Source organism: Dipodomys merriami, unplaced genomic scaffold (assembly GCF_024711535.1).
Source record: "Dipodomys merriami isolate MVZ:Mamm:240054 unplaced genomic scaffold, mDipMer1.0.p SCAF_6, whole genome shotgun sequence".
Classification (NCBI taxonomy): domain Eukaryota; kingdom Metazoa; phylum Chordata; class Mammalia; order Rodentia; family Heteromyidae; genus Dipodomys; species Dipodomys merriami.
Window position 1 is genome coordinate 68,465,490 of NW_027206179.1, and position 24,207 is coordinate 68,489,696.

The 24,207-nt window shown below is 36.9% G+C and overlaps 1 protein-coding gene across 2 annotated transcripts in view; it reads right to left on the minus strand.

Moving 5' to 3' along the window:
• Nucleotides 1-1,209: 1,209 nt before the first annotated feature.
• Nup58 (nucleoporin 58) overlaps nucleotides 1,210-24,207 on the minus strand; it is a 58,281-nt gene continuing 35,283 nt past the window's right edge. The window contains exons 12-15 of one of the 2 annotated variants that reach the window (XM_070003099.1): nucleotides 22,805-23,006; nucleotides 16,753-16,851; nucleotides 15,255-15,350; nucleotides 1,210-1,539 (exon numbers count right to left, since the gene is read on the minus strand). In XM_070003099.1, the coding sequence (XP_069859200.1) occupies nucleotides 1,457-1,539; nucleotides 15,255-15,350; nucleotides 16,753-16,851; nucleotides 22,805-23,006 (480 nt within the window). In that variant the 3' untranslated portion in view covers nucleotides 1,210-1,456. Of the gene's footprint in view, nucleotides 1,540-11,893; nucleotides 14,017-15,254; nucleotides 15,351-16,752; nucleotides 16,852-22,804; nucleotides 23,007-24,207 lie in introns of those variants that run through there. The other variant, XM_070003098.1, reaches the window with a different exon arrangement.

The window sequence follows — 24,207 nt, forward strand, 5'->3', positions numbered from 1 at the left end:
CACACACACACACACACACACACACACACACACACACACACATTTTCCTTTCTATTCCTGTATTCCTTTCTATTTCTGTATCTTATTTAGGGGGATTTTTCATCTAAAAAAACGAGATGCTGACATTTTAAACTCAGTGAGTGATGGGCTTTCTTTTGTGTGTCTCAAATTTTCACAATAGGCTTTTTCTGGCCCTAAATCACTATTATAAACTTTGTAGGTCACTCACAAAATGTATTCCCTTCAATCTGCAAAAGTTGCAGTCCTTTTCTCTCAAGGAGATTGAGAGGACAAATGAAACAGGACAGGTAATTGTTCTGAACTCTGTAGAAGAAATGTCATGGTGAGGCAGTCTAAGCGTATAGATGTCTTTTCTGTGTCCATTAAAGAATTAAAATAAGCCAGTGGCTCAACTCTGTAATCATAGCCACTCAGGAGGTTGAGAATTAAGAATCATGGTTCAAAGCCAGCCCAGGCTGGAAAGTCAATGGGACTTATCTCCAATCAACCACCAGAAAATCCAAAAGTGGCACTGCAGCTCAAAGCACTAGCCTTGAGTGAAAAAGTTCAGCGACCGTGCTCAGGCACTGAGTTCAAGCCCAAGGACTGGCAGAAAGGAAAGAAGGAAGGAAGGAAGGGAGGGAGGGAGGGAGGGAGGGAAAGAAGGAGGGAGGGAAAGGAAAGGAAGAGAGTAGAAGGAGGGAGGGAGGAAGGGAGGGAGGAAAGGAGGGAAGAAGGAAGGGGGGGAAACCCTTTCTTGTTTCCAGATGACAATATGAAAAGTTAATGAAGCTTTACTGCTGCTCCTCAGATTAAGTGCTAATTTAGAGTTCTGTTCTCAAGTTACAAGGGATACTTATATAAATACTTGTCTATCATCCAAGCACCAGTGGCTCAGGCCTATAATCCTAGTTACTTACAAGGCTGAGATTTGAGGATCGCAGTTCAAAGCCAGACTGGGTAGGAGACTTTTCTCTGTGAGACTTTTATCTCCAATTAGCCTTCAAAAGTCCAGAGCTGTGGTTCAAGTGGTAGAGTGCCAGCCTTGAGTATAAAAACCTAGGGACAGTGCTCAGGCCCTGAGTCCAAGCCCCAGTACTGGTATAAAAAATAAATGAATATATAAATACATAAATAAATGTAAATTAAAATAAAATAATAAAAGTACAAATATTAACTCACTATACTTGAGTTTTATTTCACATCAACTTTTCCTACTTCATCTGTGAATTTTCCATAGTCCATTATACAGAATAGCTTAGTGGCTTACTTCCCAAGTCTAGCCCTAATTCCCAATTCTAGTAATATGATGTATTAGATTATTCAAAACATCAAAGTCAAGCATCTTGACCACAGGAACTCTTTAAGTCTTATGTGCACTTCTTAAATAATAGGAAACACAAAATGAATGCTAGAAGTTCCTTGCTAAGTAGATACTTGTTGATTCATTGACTGCTCAGAATTGGATTTTTCTTCCTAGTTCATTGGTTTCTGTAACACTAGGCTTTCGAAATCCAGTTAAAATGTGTGATTTGGAGCCTGAGAGAAAAAGAAAAATAGTTTAGACTGTATTCCGACCACACTAACAGTTAATTCTTACTGTATGCTTACTTTCTGCATAAGGCACACATTTAAAGAACTTTTAATATGACATTAGCTCATTTGTTTGATCATTAACCTAACTGATGATTATCATCTCCATTTACTATTTATGTGCAAGATGTTATAAACTGACTAATGTCAAACACCTGTCAAATGGAAAGGCTGAGATTTTCACTCTAGCAGCATAGTTCCAAGACAAGTAAATTAAGGCCAGTAGGATGGGGGGGGGGGGTGTTACTGAATTAATTCTTATTGCATTAATTATCCAATTAAGTTAATAAATATATTAATATTTGTAGAATATAATTCTACAATCTAACTATTGATGATACAAAAACAAACACAAGAATAAAACTAGTCAAAGCTCTGGGGATTACAATGTAAGGAGGGAGACAAATGTGCCATCAAATACTAGAAAATACAGTGTGGCAAGTCTGCATGGTAAGGTCCAAAGTCTAGTCAAAGTACAAGGGGTGCAAACTGACTTTGCTGGAGGAGATAGAGGATGAAGGAAGATGGTAGCGAGAGGGAACCAATTTGTTTCAGGTGAAAGATTCACCCGAGGTGTGAATAAAGCTATAAAATGGTATGAAAAAGCACAGTGTTCTGAGATGGCCTTGGGAGGAGTTGACAAAAGAGGTAGAGGATGATCTGTTCACATTTTGAAAAGGTAATTGTAAGAACCCCGATGATGTTGGATGTCAGCGACTCATTCCTGTAATCCTAGCTACTCACAAAGTTGAGATCTTAGGATTGAGACGCTTATCTCTGGTTAAGCACCCAAAATGCCAGAAGTGGAGCTGTGGCTCAAGTGGTAGAGTACTAACCTTGAGCGAAAAAGCTCAGGGACAGTGCCCAGGCCCTGAGTTCAAGCCCCACGTCTGACACAAAACAAACAAAACTCTGATGAGGAAGCAGGGTGCAGACCATAAAAGCAAGAACTCCAGGTTGAATGCATATAAAGGACTGAAGAAGCAAATTAAGGTAAGTGTTGGTGACTCACACCTGTAAACCTAGTTACTCAGGAGACTGACATCTGAGGATAAAGGTTCGAGGCCAACCAGGGCAGGAAAGTCTATGAACCACTTATTTCCAATTAACCACCAAAAGAACTAAAGTAGAGCTGTGGCTTAAGTGGTAGAAAACCAGTTTTGAGTGGAAAAGCTAAGAAACAACTCCCAGGCCCTAAGTTAAGCCCTAATACAAGCACTTCTCACCCAATTCCTGCAAAAAAAAAAAAAAAAAGCAGCAAATTAAACATCTACAACTTAGTTCTCTTTCAAGTACATAAACTATATGTGGCTGTAGGATCATGGTTAGTATGATTTAAAGCAGAACTCCCTGACAGAGAAAAATACAAAACAAACCACTTATGTAATGTCAATTTTTAGGGGTAAGAGGAATGACTCAGCTGGTAGGGTTACTGCCAATGAGCAAACGCATCAGATACCAAGCTTGAGTCCCAGTCTCAGATATAATAATAATAATGTGAAATTTTATACTAACAACATTAAGAAATTTGAGAGGAATAACTCAGTGTTAGAGCTTACTTGGTATGCACAAGTCCTAGGTTTGTTCACCCCCTCAGTAACACACACATCCCTAACCATATTACAATACAGGAAGTGTGAACTTGAATATTATAATAAATTTTATCTAACTCAATTATTTCAACAAGACATCAATATAAAATAAGATCAAAACAATTTGCACTACTCATTTCCTACTTTATTGAAACCCAAGATGAGTATGTACCTAAATAATTCTCAATTTGCATGCCAAGTTTTCTTTTTGGTACATACTTGGTTTGCATTTATATTTCATAAAATTACCATTGAAAATGTAGTTCCTGTACTTAAAATGTTTCAAGTATACTTAAGTTAAATGTGGCTCACTATTTGAAGTAGTTGTCAGGCTTTAAATCTGGATGAAAGTTACAAGTTCAATCCACAACTGTATTTGCCATATCTCAAGGGCTCCCAGTCTTGTTGCTGATGGCCACGATTTTGGAGACTGTACTACTTGTCAACCAAGGAAGAATTACTTGCCAAACTCCTAGTTAGCTTACAATTGCTGTCCCACTAATCCTCTCAGAAAGCAGAGGATTTTAAAAGTAGATAATCACTACTTTTAAACCAATGCAAATAAAATAGTATAGACAGTACAGAGAAATAGAAATGAAAAAAATTCCTCTTGTATCCAGAAATGAGCACATTTATTGTTTGGAGCTAAAATGTTGAAAAGAATCTAGTCTATAGGTCATTTTTTTTTTTGTTGTTCAACTAATACAGATTTAAACAGTGATGTGGAAAAATCACTCTTAACAAACCTATTTTTTAAAACAAGCCCTACCTTTTTTATGTTATAAAATATGGTTCCCATCTTGAAATATTTAGATCTCTTAAAAAATCTACAAAGCATCTGAAAATGATGGCTACAACTTTTTACATGCTACATGCTGGTGTGTGTGTGTGTGTGTGTGCGCCGATCCTGGGGCTTGAACTCAGGGCCTAGGTGCTGTCCCCGAGTTTTGATGCTCATGGCTACAACTTTTTACATAATGGTGTGTGTGTGTGTGTGTGAACTCAGGGCCTAGGTGCTGTCCCCGAGTTTTGATGCTCATGCCTACAACTTTTTACATGCTGGTGTGTGTGTGTGTGTGTGTGTGTGTGTGTGTGTGTGTGTGTGTGTGTGTGTGTGTGTGTGTGTGTGTGTGTGTGTGTGTGTGTGTGTGTGTGTGTGTGTGTGTGTGTGTGTGTGTGTGTGTGTGTGTGTGTGTGTGTGTGTGTGTCCATCCTGGGGCTTGAACTCAGGGCCTACGAGTTTTGATGCTCAAGGCTAACATTCTACCACTTGAGCCACAGTTCCACTTTGGCTTTTTTTGGTGCTTATTTGATTTGGAGATAAGAGTCTCACAGACTTTGTTGCCCCAGCCCTGGTGTTACACACTTTTTTGTGTGTGCTGATACCCACGCTTGAACACAGAGCTGGTGCATTGTCGCTTAGCTTTTTTGCTCAAGACTTGTAGCTTTTTGCTGGTTAAATGAAAAGAGTTACAGACTTTCTTACCAAGACTAGCCCGGAACTGTGATCATTAGAGCTTAGCCTCCTGACTAGCTAAGGTTACAGGTGTAACCAGTGCCCATTGGTTACACTCATCTTTTAAGCATGTATCAGAGTTAACAAAGAACAGTCATTTGTTGGAGCCAAAGGTGAAGTGGAAGTGTGTGGAAGGTGGAGAACTGGGACTGGTGATTGCCAATCATTAAAGATTTAGAGGTTTCAACCATGTTCTAGGAAACAAGCAAGATCCAGGCACTCGTGCCCCTGTATTGTACTAAACACCTCCCAGTAAATTATCCCCTCCTGCTTTACCCATGGCTTACATAAATTACAAATCCCGGCCTCACTGTGTGACAAGATTCTGGCCAATATGATGTGAGCAGAAGTGAAGTATGCAACTTCAGGATATCTCTTGAAAGGAAGTGCCAGACAGATGCCAGTGGCTCATGCTTATAATCCTAGCTACTGAGGCTGAGATATGAGGATCCTTGTTTGAAGCCAGTGAGGGCAGGGAAGCTCATGAGACTCTTCCATTAACTTCCAAAAAGCCAGAACGGAGCTGTAGCTCAAGTGGTAAAGCACTAGTCTTGAGCAAAATAGCTCAGGGGCAGCACCCAGGCTCTGAGTACAAACCCCAGGATGGACACACACACACACACACACACACACACACACACACACACACACACGAAAGGAGATATTCTCTTCACCCCCTTTCTTTCTGTAATCTGGAAAGCAAATATAACTCCACTATTCAAAGGTTATGACTCAGATTGGTAGAGTGACTTTCAGGAGTCTGGACCTCTGACTCCATTGAGCTTCACTGACTTTGAACTGCTCCTTTGACTACTGTATGAAGGAACAAATGATCCTGCTTAAGCCATGGGCATTTGAATCTGTCAAGAAAGCAGCTTTGCATCTTAATTTGACACATGGTAAAAATAAAGAATCCCCTAACAAAGGCCCACAACAGGAGGTAAGCAAATTATGATTAGTTTAGGTTTAGCAGATCATATGACCTGTCCTTACTTAACTCTACCATTAGAGTACAGAAGTATAGTAGATAGAAACCAACAGAATGGCTGTGTTCCAATAAAACTTTATTTACAAAAACAGGCAGTGAGCTGCATTCGGCCTATAAGCCATAATAGGGATCTGCCAACACCTTGTCAACATCATTACCGAAGAAAATACTGCTTCACAAAAGAATACTTGCCTCTCATGTGACTCTGAAAGGAAAACTATGCTCTGAGTCTCCTTTACTTTGTGTGTGTGTGTTGGTGCACGCGCATGTGTACCAGTACTGGGTCTTGAACTCAAGACATTGTGTTATTGCCTGGCTTTTTCACTCAAAGCTGGTGTAATACTACTTGAGCCACAGTTCCACCTTTAGCTTTTTGATAGATAATTAGAGCTTAAAGGTCTCATGCAGGACTGGGAATATGCCTTAGTGGCAGAGTACTTGTCTAGCAAGCATGAAGCCCTGGGTTCGATTTTTCAGTACACATAAACAAAAAAAGCCTGAAGTGGCGCTGTGGCTTGAGTGGTAGAGTGCTAGCCTTAAGCAAAAGAAGCTCAGAGACAGTGCCCAAGCTCTGAGTTCAAGCCCCAGCACTAGCACACACAAGAAAGGTCTCATGGATGTCTGCCTAGGCTGGCTTTGGACCTCAATCCTCAGGTCTCAGCCCCTGAGGAACTGTGATTACAGGTCTGAGACACCAGCTCCTGGCTGATTCAAAAGGAACTGCGGAACACACTACATGTGTCTCCAAAAAGCCCTGAAGAAGAACGTATCTTTAGCTCCACAGAATTTCCATTGTAGATATGTTTACAAACAGTAATTACAAAATATTCAAGGGGACACACAACTCATCCTGAACAAATGTCAGCAAAAATACAAATGAAAGCCAACAAAATCAGAACCTCTATCATTTTGAATATTGGAATTAGCAATGACAAATAAGTGTCAAATCCGCTTAAAAATAAACAGTGTGATAAACAAAAAGTGGGAAGGAACTTTTGAAAGGACCAATTAGAACTTCTAGCTGAGGGCTGGTGGCTCACACACATGTAATCCTAGCTACTTACGTGTTGGAGATCTGAGGATTATAGTACAAAGCCAACTTGGACAAATTGAGACTCTTCAACTAAGTAGCAAAAAGCCAGAAATGGTGTAACACCAGCCTTGAGAAAAAAGGCTAAGGGATAAGCTCAAGCCCCAGTACTGGGTCAAAAACAAAAACTTCTTAAAATGAAAAAGAATTTAAAATTTAACATTCAATCCATTAGCATCATTAAAAATTTCACAAGATGACCTCAAGCAACAAAGACAAGACCAACAAAATTGGCTGGTAGAAGTGAATTATTTGGCAGATGGATTAAAGTATTAACCCTGGGCTTTTTCAAACTACTTTTTTCTCTGGCAGTAGGAGCAAAAATGTGGAGAGACTAGTCTTTTCAAAATGGCGAGGGAGGAAATAGCTGCCTTTCTGGCAAATCTTATAGCAACAGTTGAGTCTTTATGTCTCAATGGAGGTGGAAAAAGAGTAATAGTTGTCGGTGGGGGTGGGTGCCAGCAGAAGGGGATTGGGCTGTGCAAGAATGGAGGTGGAACACTGTCAAAATAGAGTATTTGTTCAAGTGGTTATCAAGTGGTACAGAACTAGCCTTAAGTGAAACCTGTTGAGGTTGAGGAATACAAATGTAAACATGTGGAGCTGTAACAATGATATCTCCTTCTGTATAATGAACATAAGCCAAACAAAAATAGCAGCCCTTTAAAAATTAACTTTACCCTTGCCTTCTTTAAATTAACTCTGAATTTAAAAAGGGAAATATAGCCTACTTTCAAAAGATTAATAAATTTACTAGACTATCAACTTGGGGACAAAAATTGTATCAAAATACATCTATATATTATAAAATAGGGACAATTTTCAATTATGTAATTTAAATATGTATATACACATAACAATGTTGGGAAAAATATATATCTAGCATATATCTAGCAAATCATTTTTTTTCATCTTTAGTTTTTGAAACATGGTCTCCAAGCCAGGACTGGCCTAGAACTCGAGATCCTTCTTCCTCTATCTCCTATGTGCCAGATTACAGACCCACCATGTGTACAACCAAACCTGAACTTGAGTCTAAGTGACAGTTTTAACAAAACTTTTCAATAGGTCATTTAAAAAGTTAAGATGAAATCATTACATCTAGCCACGGCCTACCCTAGAAGGTCCAGTGAAAAGACGGTAGTATTATTTGTTTTCAAAGTAATGCCCACAGAGGTGGGCACTGGTGGCTCATGCCTGTTATCCTAGCCACTTAGGGGGCTAAGATCTGAGGACTGCAGTTCAAAGCCAGCCCAGGCAGGAGAACTGGTGACATTCTTATCTCCAATTAACCACATAAGAGCCAGAAGTGGAGCTGTGACTCTAGTGGTAGGATGCTAGTCTCAAACAAAAAAGCTCAGGGACAGTACCCAGGCATTGAATTCAAGCCCCAGGACTAGCAAAAAATGAAAAATTATATATATATATATATATATATATATATATATAGAGAGAGAGAGAGAGAGAGAGAGAGAGAGAGAGACAGAGAGACAGAGAGAGAGACAGAGACAGAGACAGAGAGAGACAGAGAGAGACAGAGAAAGGGGGAGGAGAAGAGGAAGAGAGAGAAAGAAAAAGCTGGGTGCTGGTGGCTCATGCCTGTAACCCCAGCTACTCAGGAGGCTGAGATCTGAGGGTCATGGTTCAAAACCAACTCAGGCAGGAAAGTCTATGAGACTCTTATCTCCAATTAAACACCAGAAAATGGGAAGTGGTGTGGTGGCTCAAGTGGTAGAGTGCTCACCTTGAGCTGAAGAGTTCAGACACAGTGCCTAGGTACAGAGTTCAAGCCCCACAACCGATACCCCCCACCCCAAAGAAAAAAAGGAAAGAAAAGAAAAAGCAAAGTGGTATAAACAGAACTGTATATACAGTCAATTAGGATGAGCTGGTATTCTCGAATCAACTTTACAAGAAAATTGCAAAGGCAATGGAAAATCAATGTCTACTGTTCACTGGCAACAGCTTTCTCAATCCTTAAGAACATATAAGGGCTGGGGGCCAGTGGCTCACACCAGTAACCCTTACTCATAAGACCTGAGGATGGCAGTTGGAAATCAGCTCAGGTAGGAAAGTCTGACTCTTATCTCCAATTAACCACCAAAAACCAATAAGTGGAGCTGTGGCTCAAATGTTAAGAGTGATTAGTAATGAGCAAAAGAGCTTAGTAACAGTGCCCAAGCCCTATGTTTAAGCCCCAGGACCACCTGTGTGCACACACATACAAAATCATCTTCACACAAGAAATTGAAGGAGCCGGGTGCTGGTGGCTCACGCCTGTAATCCTAGCTACTCAGGAGGCTGAGATCTGAGGATCGCGGTTCAAAGCCAACCCGGGCAGGAGAGACCAAGACTCCTATCTCCAATAAACCACCAGAAAACCAGAAGTGGCGCTGTAGCTCAAGTGGTAGAGCGCTCGCCTTGAGCTGAAGAGCTGAAGGACAGCGCCCAGGCCCAGAGTTCAAGCCCCACGACCGACCAAAAAAAAAAGAAATTGAAGGACCCTGTTGAGGGGAGAGTCAATGGAGAGTGTGAATGGGGATGGATACAGTTTAAGTATTTTGCGCATATGAAAAGAGAACAATGAAATATATTGAAATTGTTGGGAGAATGATAGTATACGCAAATGTCACAATAATCCTCCCTCCAGTATACAAGTGATATGTGCCAAAAATTTATTTTAGACAATCATATGCATACAAGTCACCTATTACTAATTTTTTTTATTTCTGAATTGATATCTCCTCTTACAATTTTCTGCTTATCATTTTATCATTATCTATTTTTTTAAACGCAATTTGTGGATATTAAGAGTTACAGGACTACCTAGCCTGCTTCCACTTGAACTTTGGCCCATCCACTTAAGAGTGACTACTAAAGTCGGGCACCCGTGGCTCACGCCTGTAACCCTAGCTATTCAGGAAGCTGAGATCTGAGGATCATGGTTCAAAGCCAGTCTGGGCAGGAAAGTCTGTGAGACTCTTATCTCCAATAAACCACTAGAAAACCGAAGTGGCACTGTGGCTCAAATGGTAGAGCGCTCGCCTTGAGCTGAAGAGCTGAGGGACAGTGCCCAAGCCCAGAGTTCAAGCCTCATGACTGACCAAAAAAAAAAAAAAAGTTATTTAATATCTCTGCTCCCAGTTCATCTGCAATAGTACCCACACTAAGGATTAAATGCACTAATATATGGAAAGCGTAGGATTAGCCCCCCCCACCCCCCACCCCGCCATACTTGGCTCACACTTGTAACCCTAGCTACTCAGGAGGCTCTTATAGCTTAAATTATCTACCAAAAAGCCAGAACTGGAGAGTGGAGGTGTGCCTCAGCCTTGAATGAAAAAATCAAACAAGAGCACAAGGCCCTGCTTTCAAATGCCAGCATCAACACAAAAAACAAAACTTGGTAAATATAGCTGTTATTTACAACAGTGGAGCTGTATGTACATGAATAATTGATGCTTCTAAAGTATCAGGGTTTTTACTACCCATGTGCTTTAAAGTAGATTGTGGGCTGGGAGACATGGCCCAAGTGGTCAAAGGCCTACCTAAAGTTACTAGCATAACACGTCCACTATAAGATCTTTTTTTTTGGGGGGGGGCACTGGAGGGGGGGTGAGGAGTTGAACTCCGGGCACTGTCCCTAAGCTCTTCAGCTCAAGGCAAGTGCTCTACCACTTGAGCCACAGCCCCATTTCCAGTTTTCTGGTGATTAACTGGAGAGAAAGTCTCACAGACTTTCCTACCTGGGCTGGCTTTGAACCGAGATCCTCAGATCTCAGCCTCCTGAGTAGCTAGGATTACAGGTGTGTGTAACCAGCACCCAGTGAAAAGTTCATTTTTAGACAATCAAACTAAAACCTTGAAAGGCTAGATAACCCGCCCCAAATCATATAGGGGCAGGGCAAGGTTCTGAACCCAGGTGACTTAATACCTCATCAGGAAAAAGAAAATCAACTAACAAAACTCCAAATATCATTAAGGAAAACCTTAAATAACTTAGAATAAAATAGACAAAGCCAGTAAAATGTAATTAAATGAATATGTACACTGACAATATATATGTATAAATACTTATGTTTATAAGTTCAACCTCACAAATATTCAGATGGATAATAAATACCAGGATTACAGAGAATGCTAGGATATTGGTATTCACACACTGGCATCACATTTTAGAGAAACAATCTTCCACTAAATATGGACCTTTTATACCCTTTTAACAATTCTTCCAGAATCAATCTAAAAAAAAACATTAAACACAACTAACAGCTGACAAAATAAATACCAAGAAGCTAGAAAATGCGTTGCGTTGGTTAGGGGGTAAAGTCAATGGGAGAGGACAGATGAATGGAGAGAGGAAAAGTGGACAAATACAGACATACTATTCAATGTACATATGTAAAAATGGAACCAGGTAAACCAAGAGGATGGGTAAGATTTTGACACTAATCAAGATGCACTGCATTCACAACTGTTCAACTAAACCCCCTTTGTACAACTAAAGATAATTATTTTAAAAAATAAAAAGAATGAGTCTAACTGCTACCAATAGGGAACAGTTGACCATTAGACATCTTCTATTTATCCTTGTGATACAAATGTAAATCTATGTGCACGGACACATAATGAGACTGATGATATATACCACTGATGGGAAAATATACAAACCACAGAATGACTTTTTTTTTTTTAAATTACTTGTTAAAGAAAAAGGAGCTGAGAGAATAAGAGGAAAAAATGATGGACAGCAAAGAAAAAAAGGAACAAGAACAGGCATGTGCACACATATAATGAAAAGAACACTTTGGAAAGGTCTGCAGAGATCCATCCAAGCCCTGAAGTGGACATGGATAGTCTGGGGAGAGCTCACCTGAGTCTACTAGAAGGAGTCTTTTCCTTTTCACATAATACTCAATGTTAGTGTGTTCACCATTTTGAGAAGACAAAAATCAGGTGACAAAGAACTTACTGTCCTGTATTCAGTCTTTGGCCAGAAAAAAACAAACAAACAGCAAGCAAGATATATGAGTCACTATAGTGTTAGGAAACTAAAACCAACCAAATAAAAAGCAATTATAAAATTACATAGTAAGAACAACTACTGACACCTATAAAAATTCAAAGCAACTGACACAATAGATTTTATTGTTTCCATAATAGGCGCTGGACAAAGTGAAGACAAGACAGTTAACAACACACTCAGACTCCTATCACAAATTAATCTGTTACAGATTTCCAGTGGTTCAACATATGAAAATGCAAAGTATATAAACAAAAACATCAAGAAATATAAATATTCATATTTTTGTAACACAATGCAATATCCTTAAAAAAAAAAAACGTTTAACTGTGTACGTAACTGACAGTAATTGAAAATGCAAAGATCACAGCTCTTCCTAACCTCCCCCCTGATCTGGATTTGGGGACTGCAATATTAGAGATACACAACAATAAAAACAAGTTGAGTGCTCAGAGACAAATAATTTTCCTAATCTTAATGCATAAAGATGCAAAAAAATCAACTTAATTAATCATTGTTAAAAGCAGAGAAATAAAAGACACCACTTTTATAATCAAACCCAACTAACATTATACTAAAAATATATATGTGTGCGCATACTTATATACACCATACCTATTTTAGAAAAACAAAGGTATCTTGGGGAAAACAATTCTGAAAATATTCACTGATGCACAGTATGTACAAACCTTCCATGTAAGAAATTAAAGTATTTCCATTGGACTTCTGTGTCTATAGCCTATCTGAAAACTGTACTTTAAGATAAACAGGCTTATCTAATGGTTTCTCTCTGAATCACGACTAAGGCAGTTCTCTTTCCAAGGGTTCTCATGCACTCAACACCACTACTAATAACACAGACAAATATTATACAGATGCAACCTGACAAGCTATGTGCTATCTGGAGCTCTGTTCATTGTAACTGGGGAAGAGTTTGTTAAAAAGAATAATTTTCTTTCTTAAAATACTTTCTCTATTCCAAATTAGGTATTCACTTAAGACATCACAAGGCTGAGAAGCCATTCTATTTGGTGTCAACAGCAATAGCCCTCTAAGAAGGAACTCTGTATTAGAACAGCTAGAGAAGTTCTCGCTGAAGTAACTAACAGTGCATCCTTCACCTGCATAGATTCAATTTGGCTTGATAGCTCTTTGAACCAGAACACCAGTCTGGAGTTCAAACACGCTTCTGAAAAGTCCATCTCAAGAGAAGGAAACAAGATCTCCTAGCAGTAACATGAGGACATACAGGGTAATAAAAGTTTGCTGAAATCTGGTGGATGAGTCTTACAGCATTCTTCATTTGGAGTAGCTGCTAAAGGCTAATGTTGAGACAAAAATGGAGAAAACTTAGGGCAATGAAGTTGAGTCGGTTATATATTTATGGCAATAAGCGTGAAAAAGTCTTGCAAAAAACTGAATCGACAGAGTAACTCTAAGTGATCCATTCTACAAGCATTGAGGATTTGAAGCTTTAAAAGTGAAAACTTGAATACTCTTAGAAAAGGGGAACAGTCGGAGGCAAAAGTTATGTGTAATTATATTTTTATATGCACACACAATTGTGTGCAATACTCTGTATATAATTACTTACATATTCACAAGATGCCCTGCAGTGTAGTTCAAAAAGGCCTTTTCAAGGAACAAACTAATTCTAGTATAGGCCCTAGAGTTCATACCGTCTGTATAAGAAACCAATGTGCATATATACACATAATATAAACCTTATCAACAAACACCACTATTAACACTAGGTTAAATTATAGATTTTAGGTTAATGGCTCTTTTACCACTATCAATCAGTAATGTAATCAGAACATTTCTTACATGGAGAATAAAAACAATGAAAAAAATACAACTGTATTTAAGATTTACAAGAAAGATGATGTTCAGTGTGACAAACAAAGTAAGTTCCAATTCCAGAGAGGGAAAAATATCAAAACTTTATAAATCTGGGATGCAATCCAATTATTGCATCATTAGAAAAATAGATTCATAGAATGAACAACCCTGCTAAGGATTCTCTCAGCATATCAACCCGTGTTTATCTTTTTCCTCTTTTGTTTCCAGCTGGAGGTTTCTTCAACTGAAGGAGTTGTCCTCCTGTTCCAAAACCTGCAGAGGCAGGATTGGACACCCCAAATGTCAAACCAGCTGATGCCGTGATGCCAGGATTGCTGAAGTTAAACCCAGATGTACTTGAACTGCCAAAGCCTTATGTTTGGGGAAGAAAATATTCATATCAGAAGTTAAATCACAAACCAAACAAAAAAAACAAATATGAAAAGTGGGAATGAGCAATAAATTCTTCTACCTGAAAGAATATACAGTTTCTAAGAATAACAAATATCCTAGGCCTCTAGATTCCACGTCAGAATACAAGAAATTTTACAGGGAAATAATTTAGTGAACAACTGAGTGGCACCTTGAGACAGAAGTTTAGTGATGCAAGCCTAGAGAAACCATATCACCAATAACTGCAATCTACAGGAAAGCTCAGGGTGCCAGAATCTTTGCTACGTCAAGGCTTCTTTCTCCTCAGCCCACTGAGAGTATTTTAGCATCAAGCAGAAGAGATACTTTAATCATATCTGGACCCACCCTTGTACCCCAAGCCCTCCAGGGAGGTTTTGGCTCACAGTGCTCAAGACAATGAGTACAGCAAAAATCAGTCAGTACTTACTGCTGTGATTATAAGAACTTGTACATAATTAAGACCAAGTCCTACAGCTGCCCCAGAAACTAACACAATATTTAGCTTATAATCATGAAACCACTGAATTCTGTATAATACTACTTGGAAGTACTGATTTTAAGCTAATAGTAAATGGAATTTCCTTCAAATTCTCTAATTTTAAACACACCTTTAACAGTGTTTTGCCTGTCTTTTCAACATGCATTGAACCCTATGCATTACACGTTAAAACAAGTCATTATTTATGAGTACAGGGTAAATGAAAAACAGACCAAATTTGGAAACTTTTTACTAAAAGAGCCAACAGATTATATGCATTTCAAAAATGAAATATAGAACCAAATGAATGATCATTTGTAAGGTTGTTGTTTTCTTAAAATCAAGAGGGATTTTTAGCCAAAGAAAATTTCTTTGGATTAAATATGGTTTTTCTGGATATATAATAACAACAACTAAAAGGGCTGAACTGAAGTTTCACAATGATGAGTTCATTTTCACAACAATGAGAAAACTGACCATGAGTTAGTTTCTAGAAATCAAACAAATTTCCATTTAGTTAAGAGGTGTTATTTAGTAAGTAAAACTTAGAAGTCTTATTACAAAGATCTACACACCTGCCCTTTAATTTCTACAAGAGAGAAAGCTATATAATCACTTAGGCTTGCATGCTTCTTTCAGGGTTATTGGAAATCACAACACGCATTTTCAATGATTTGCATCTTTAGGTCTGCCTGGACTCAGGCAGGAGCACACAAACCTGCACTAAGACTTCCTGAGGGTTTATTTGTTGCTCCAAATCCAAATGTGGAGGCCCCTGTGGTGCTGCATCCAAAACCAGAGCTAGTTCCAAATCCTGGTGGAAGGGTAATAGAAAAATATACAATGGTACATAAAACACAGGTTAAAGGACACTTACAAGTCAAACCAAAATTACCAAAGTCTAATATATACAGTGTTGAGAACACTGGATTTATCAAGGAAATCTCCTTAATCCTTAAAAGTATTAAAACTTTTGATATATTTCTTGCAAAAGTGCTAGAAATTTCACTGACTATCCAAAGAAGGTTTTGGATAAAGTTACAGATATATTTACTTGAGGGCTATTTATTCTGAAAAACAAAGACTGACTAAATTCATAAATAAGCATGACATGCACATTGTAAATAGCAGTTACCACAGGATAATTTTATTCTACTCTATGCCGAAACATTTTTGATTAATAATCTTAACCATTGAGAAACTGCCTAACTACACAAAAGCTAGTCACTGCAAGTCAATTCCATAGCAATAGCTTCTGAGCACAACACTATCCTAGTTAACAGTGGCAAACATGAAATGGGGCAGGTTTTTCCTTATTTTATTACAATTTAAATATTTTTAAATAAATCTGTTCACTTACAGATCCTAGGTACTTGAAGACTAATTCCCCATGTGTTCTATATGAACACATTCAAATTCCTTTTAGGTTATGCTGTGATTGAGATGAACAGTTATCAGTGCCTTTAACTCTTAAAATGGCAAACTGGGTTACATAATAGATTATGGGAACTGGATTGCCTGCCATAATTTTAGTTATAGGACAGAGTCTATATTGAATTATCTTGATAGCTTAGGGGCCTCTCCTATTTTAATGGAAATAAGCCTTAGTCATCAGACTACAGTGTGATTGTCAAATATAATTAATACTAGATTATCTGTATCAAAGAGTTGTGAGTGCATTTTTACTTAGCATGAGTTTTTGTTGAAAACTGACCTTACTAATTTATGAGATTATTAAAGTAAGTTCAACTACTCATGCCTCTAAGTATGTATACAGTCAGATCTGCCTAAAGTATTTAGAAATGGACACAAGTCAAGCTATTCATAACAAAATTAATTCCCCATTTAGTCTCATTTTGAGGGATGCAGGAGACAATGTAAATCATCCAGAAATATTAAGACTACTAAATTTTAAAAATTCAATTAAAGGTAAGGAATTCTCCAGTTCATTTCAGTATGCTGATTAGAGAATAGAAACTCCCTACCACTGATAGTTTAAATGCATTTTTGATTTAGTAATCACAGAAGATGGGAGTGATTTAAGTTCTAACTCTAACATTAGAAAGCAATGATTATTTTTAGAGAATCATTTTTGCTAGATAGAACTTTAACGTCCAAAATAGCAGCAGACTCTCTTAGATTTTTTTTTTTAAAAAGCAGGTTATCAATTCAAATGTATAATAGTTCAATGAAACATTAGAAAAGTTAAAGTGTACCTCCGAGGTTTGAAGAACCTAAGCCACTTGATTGCAAGCCAGTACCAATACCTGAGCCGAATGGCGTTCCAAAACTAACTCCCAGAGATGGCTGTGGCCCTGGTGTAAAAAAAAAAAAAAAAAGAAAGAAAGAAAGAAAAAGAAAAAGAAAAAAAATGGGGGGGAAACAAATTTGCCTTACTCTTTCAAGATTAAAGTTTCTTTACCAAATTATTTTAAAACTAGAACAGAGATTACTTTTAACAAATTCTATTTTAAAACTTTTGTTTTCAAGATGTCTTTCTGATCTAACTTACCAGCCCCAAGTAATTTATCTACCTCCTCAAAAAAGTTTTTAAACAAAACTGCCTAGAAGAATCCAATTACAAGAGGCTTACTGCAATGAAAAATATTAGTTTAATTGACTATATAACCTGAAGTCTTTAATATATCAGAAATTATAATTATTTTAGATATAGATCTACAATTATTTTATGATCTCCCAATTTGTCTTCTGATAAACTAGCTGGTAATTACATTTTATTTTTTAAACAAGCTCCTAGTGCTAGAGTCAAATATCAATTAATTGATCCAGAAATTGACACAAACATGGCAAAACTATGTTACTTCATAAAAGTACCTAATAAACTAGGCATAATATTCCTATATTATATATAGGTATAGATAATAAATAGATAAAAAACAAGACAATGTTTAATTTTATTAAATTTATTGTTCATTTTAAAGCAAACCAATTACACAGTAACATGACAATTCCAACTTGTTCACAAAAAGTGATGATTGAGTTCTATTCTTATATTCTGCTACATCACACCACTTATCACCTGATTAAATGATAGATAATGAACATTTACAAAAGGCACCACTGCGCACCTTGACATATCAAATACATTCACAACTTCATTTCAGAAGCTCCTTTCCAACATTCTGGAAAATGTACTCAGATACAGAGCCACGTGTCATCCTTTTCCCATATGCTACTTTAAAGATTTTTGGCTGAGTTTGTTTGTCAAGAATAGCATCAAACTTACTAGCCCCTCTTTGCAACTATTTTTTTTAAACTAAGCAGAATACAAAAATCTAAAAATCTCTCATTTGATAAATAATTTATGAAAATTACTCAATAAATTTAATAGTACAATCTTCAGTCTTGTCTTTTTCAAGCACAGTGATCAGTGCATCTCAAAGTTTAGGGAATGCCAAAGTAATACACATATCAACATTTAAATTTTAAAAGAAATCGAAGCCTTCAAGTTGTCCAATGAAGAATGAGGTTTGTATATTCAAAAGGTAGTGTAAAATTATAAAGAATTAAGAAAAAAACAACAAAAGAGGAGGAACTACAATTTGCTACTCTGGAACAAAAACTGGACTTTCCAAATAGCTTTTATCCAGAAAATAAAAACAACTAATAGCAGCCAGAGTTTTTAATACTACTCCTAAAAAAATAAATTAAAAAAAGAATTTAAATTTTACATCCAGTTTCAGATTGAGAATAAATACCTGCCTAGCAGCTGTTTTGTAAAATGTTACTATAGGAAAAAGAAACTAAGCATATCATTTTCTTATTTCTAACAAAAATAATATGTAGAAAACACACGTCCAGTTTCTTTTACATTGAAAGACTTTAGTATCACGTGTTAACAGGAGGCACTGCTGGTGGAAGACCCTAAAGAATAATGTACACCACAGCCCTCAGCTTTACAGGTCATAAGTCACCCAAATAGCATGTTTTTTGTTGTGGATGGGTCTGACTTGAAGAGCAACAGAACAGTGTCTCTAATCATTATATTCAAGATCTCAAGACTCATAGCTAATAATGACAAGACTTTTCATTGCACAAGAGATACATGATATTCTGAGCTTTGTACCTTCACACAAATTCTGAAGGCAAGATCATTTATAAAACTAGTAGGCAAATGTATAACATTTTTAAATAGTAAAAACTCATGGTAAATATCTCCCACACCAAAGTATTAGCATATATTATACTCTGGTCACCATATATATATGTATATTAGTTTCACTATTAGAAAGCAGAATCTTAAATACCTTAGGCAAAAGTTACGTAAACAATTCAAGTCTGCTTGGGATTTGAATACTCACTTAATGAGAGGCTCTTAGTTCCACACATAAAATCAAATTAATAGTAATATATTCCAATGATTGCTTAAAGTGAATCTTCACAAAGAGTAACATTTTACAAAAGTTGCTATATGATATAGTCACATACAACAAAATCAAGTTTAGCACTGTACTTTATATTTGCCAGAACATATTCTACTTTCTTAAATGTAAAACTGCCATTACAGATAAAGGATTAAAGTGCTAATTTTTCTTTTTAAAAAATTTCCACAATCAGCAAAATTGCCTAATATAATTAGTGCTGTTAGTTCCTATGTGATCTTTTAAAATAATTTTTCCCCAAATACCAAAAATGCCTTTTTCCCAATTTGAAATTTTTTATTCTTACTGATTTAATGGGGAATATTCCTTTGGTTGTTAAATACAACAAAAATCACAAAACCACGAGAAACTAAAATGTTAAAAAGGTTCCTATTTAACACTATACCTTAAACGTCCAAACCTTCACTAAAAGCTAGAAAGCAAAATTCCTCACAAATGTCTCAGCTTGCTGTAAAAACAGCAGCTAAGTCTCATGAGAAAAATCTTATTATGTAAACATCAACAACTTTGAAGTGTCAAACACTACAGCAAAATCCAACCCCAGCTTGAAAAACAAAATGAAACAAAAAAACCTACCCTAAATTAAGATTATACGAAAAAGCCTAATGTGAAAGTCTAAGCATTTTAGGAAGCTTGAGAGACACTTGCAAACAAGTGCACTCAAGATCCACTAACATGCAACTTATCCACAGATAGATGATGCTCATTTCACTGCTGGTTTTTCATCAATTCTTGCTTCAGAACAAACAGCCATAAATCACACATGCCTAACCCCTATCATATATTTTTCTCACTAAGAAAGAATTGGGGGTTGGAGGTGTAGCTCAGTGGTAGAGCAAGTGCTTAGCATATACCAAGTCCTGGGTTTAAGCCCCAGCCCCACTAAGGGCAAAAAAAAAACTAATAAACTGAAGAAGGGTCTAAGTCATTTAAGTCTATCCGAAGACAACAGAGCAATTACTTTCAAATGGCAAGTCTAAGAAAGGTTAATTTATCCCTATTTACATTAATGAAATAAATCTACATGCAAATAAAACTGAAACTCCTCTAATAACTTACATTTCATACATTTCACCAATGGTGTATAAAAAGTGTAGAAGCTCTACCTAACTTCATCTAGATGATTTAAATTTGTTACTGGCACTTAAATTCATGAGGGATTAACTCCCTGGGCAGATAATAAAATGCAACAAATAGGGGCATCACTAAATGGTTAAACTAACAAAGTCATTACCTACCAGAGCCAATGAACCTCATAATCACAGTGAGGTTACTAATGACTAACAGCTGACATTATGAATGGGAAGGCTTAAAGGGAATGGACTAGCAAAGTCATTTGGTACAAGACAGAATAGACATTACATGTAATGTTTCTCATCAGCTGGCCTGTAATGCTGATATAACTATCCAAATGACCCTGGCAGAAAAAAAGGAAAAGAGAGCTACAATACAAAATTGTTAATACTACTGTTTAAATTCTTGATCCTAAAACCTCAACAACTCAAATTGAAAACACAGCTAAAGACTATGTAGATGACTAATTTCAGTTCTTGCCACTTAAGTAGACTCCAAAATTGCAAGCGTACTAAAAGCAGTAAACAGCATAGCAAGCTGTGGCTCACTCCTATAATCCTAGTAACTCAGAAAGCTGAAATCTAAGGATCTCAGTTCTAACCCAGTCTGGGCAGACAAATCCACAAGACTCTTATCTCCAAAAAGCTGAAACTAGAGGCATGGCTCTAGCAGTAGAGTTCCAGCATGAGGGGAAAAAGCCAAGTGAGAGTGCAAAGCCCTGAGTTCAAGCCTCAGTATATACACACATACACACACACACACACACACACACATATACACACATACACACACACACTTGGCAAGTGTCTACCAAAATTAAAACATATGACCTAATTGAAGGACTCTTTGGGATGATTACTCCAAATTAAACAAATGTTTACATGTTTTCTACCCACCACACAGAAAAAAAGATCCTACCTGTATCATCTCTCTTGGTAACCCCTAAACTTAGCACAAAGTCAGCACTATATGTATAGATATTTTTCCCCCATATCTTTCAGCCAAAAATATGAGTGAAAGCCTAAAATTTCTCAAGATGAAACAGCCTACACAAGAAAGTTTTAATAAAAAAGCTGACAAGTGATTTTGCTTTATGCTTGGATATTCACCATAGTATGGTCATGTAGAACACAACAGTTCAGGTAACTGACTCTTCTCATTTATTGATTCAAGGAAACCAATTAATTTTAATAAATACTCCAACCCATGCCTTCTGATCTATTTTAGGGTGAATACTGGTTTTAAAAAAGTAAAATGGCACTAAAGTTGGTTTGATTATAATCATGAGAACTGATAATAGTAATTATTGGATAGATTCTTTGGAGCAATCAACTTCATAATGGCTTTTCCCCTCCATACTGGAGAGTAGAGCCCTACATTCCAGCCAGCTACAGAGCATCTAATTAGTGCCTATGTTACCTACTATTCACATGGTCCAGCCACGGAATATAGTGGATTTGGCATAAATCTATCATCAGTCCTTCACTGATGGCAAAGCAATGATATCTCCAAACATGAAGGATTTCGTTAAACTGCCAACAGCAACCAGAGATGTTTCTCTAGTACAGGCAGCCTGAATGCAATTTAAGTACATACTGTTAAAAACTTCCTTTGTACTATAATTTACTACTGGATTATATGAACTACTTAGAAGACACATGCTATGGAATAAATAAGCCCACTCAAAAATTTATAAATGATGAAAGGACAAAAAAAACTATATCCACTAAACTACATTTTCCTATGACCAACTTCAAGCCTGATAAATAGGACAACAGATAAAATGAAATACTATAAAACTACACCATGAAGAATATTTCTACAAGTGGAATTAAACTGGGACTGAAAGGATCTGATTTCACTAATTATCGGCCCAATTTCCCAGATGCTATTTCATGTGCAATCCACTTCTCAAACATCGTCCCAGCTGGGCATCAGTGGCTGATGCCTATAATCCTAGCTACTCAGGAGGCTAAGATCTGAGGATTGAGATTCAAAGCCAGCCCAAATAAGAAAGTTCTTGAGAATTTTATCTCCAATTAATCCCCCCCCAAAAGCCAGAAATGGAATGGTGGCTCAAGAATTAAAATGCTAGCTTGAGTTAAAAAACAAAACAAACAAACAAACAAAAAACTCAGGCATAGTGCCCAGGCCCTGAGTTCAAACCCAGGACCAACAAAAAAAAAAAAAAAAAATCTATCTGTTGCTATGTCATTCATTTTGAGAAGATATAATTCTAGTGTATATCTTCTTCAAAATTTGGTTTAGAGAGTCTGCATTATTTCCAGACAAAATACATACAAATAAAATGTATTATGATCTTTTCAATATCTCTTCAGTCGATAAACACCCTGAATGTGGGCACGGTGCAGTCATTATGTAGAGAAAATGAAAATGCACCATCTACCAGTTTCACACATGAAAATGCAACATATGAATGGATGAGCTCTGATTATAAAACAATAAATGATACAATCACAATTTTAGAATCTAATACTATTCTTAAGTGTAATTCAGTAGTGAAACACCATGTTCTATAGGGCTTTTATAGCAATACAGCAAACATGTAAAGTCACAATATTCAATATCTGATATATAATTATTGCTAGACTACCCTGCATTTCTTGTCAGGTATGTTTATAATTGTGTCTATCACAATTTTTGGATTGTACTGGAACAGCTATTTATAGAAATTTTATCAGTGCTCACACAAAAGGAAGACTTATATAAAACTGCACATAAATGCTCTGCATTTGAACAGTAAGAAGCTATAACTTGAATGCATTCAGACCTGTAGCAGGCTGTTGCTGCTGTGTAAGTGTTGCAGCCATGGCAACGGCTGCTGCATTTGGCATGGTGCTGAAAGGGGTGGGTCCAGTAGTAACTCTGGGTGCATTCTGCCACTTCTTAGCTTCTGTTCGCCTGGCTTCAAAAACATCTACAGCATCTCCCAAGAACATTTTCCGGTAGCCAAGGTACTGTTCCTTGAGCACCTAAAGAAGTAGGGAAAAAAAAAACCTTAGGTTCCATGCTGATGGTAACAAGTAAATGCATCAAGCAGAGATAAGTTCCCAAACATAGTAACTCTATTATTTATATGGTAGTGAACTGTAAATTAGAAGGCAAGTAATATATATTGATTCAAGAAGTCTTGAGTGTGAGAGTAGCACAAGGGCTCCCTATTTTTGTCATATTTATCTTACAATATGCCACCTCACATATACTGGGTTATTTACCACAAATTAGCTAAACTTTTAGATAAGCAGAGTAGTATTAAGTATTAATTTCATGAAATTTTCTCTCAAATACATACCTTTTCATAACTTTTAGACCGAAAGCCAGCATTAAATATAGACTTGTTAAATGTTTTCTATAAAAAGCTAGGTGACATGCTAAAGTACACAGAGGGAAGGTGGAGGGCATAATAAAAGCCCACTCTTTATCAGTACTGTTTCATTATTATTCAATGAAGATGGTTGAGCTAGCATACCTAAGGGCAGAAAAATGACCAAGTTATCCAATGTAACATAGATAATAACAGAAATGATCTAATTAGGTGAACAGAAGCTAAGAAGTGGCAGAATGCACCCAGAGTTACTACTGGACTCACCCTTTCAGCACTAATGAACTAATTTCGCATTAGTTATTGAACATGTTAAGATTTTGCCTGATTATACTGACCTAGATATAATTTTAAGACAATGAACTCAAGAAAGAATATTAAGAATGTTCAATGCAATTAAAGTAGACATAGGGCTGGGAAGGTGGCTCAGTGGTAGAGCACTTGCCTTGCATGCATGAGGCCCTGGGTTCCATTCCTCAGCACCAGATAAGCAAAAAAATAAAAAGCCGGAAGTGTGCTATGGCTCAAGTGGTAGAGCGCTAGCCTTGAGCTGAAGAGCTGAGGGACAGTGCCCAGGCCCAGAGTTCAGGCCCCATGACTGGACTCAAAAAAATAAAAAATAAAATAAAGCAGACATTAAAAAAAAAAAAACAAAAAAAAACACCTGAATGAATTCCAAGCAAGGGAAAAGAAATACCAGGGCAATGCAAGACAATAAAGATGAATTCGATAAAGATATGGAATATGTGAAAAATGAAATTTAAAACTCTGGAAATGAAAAACCGAGTAACTTGAAAATTAGGTTGAAAAGCTAGCTAATACACTAGATAAAACTGAACATAAATATCAGG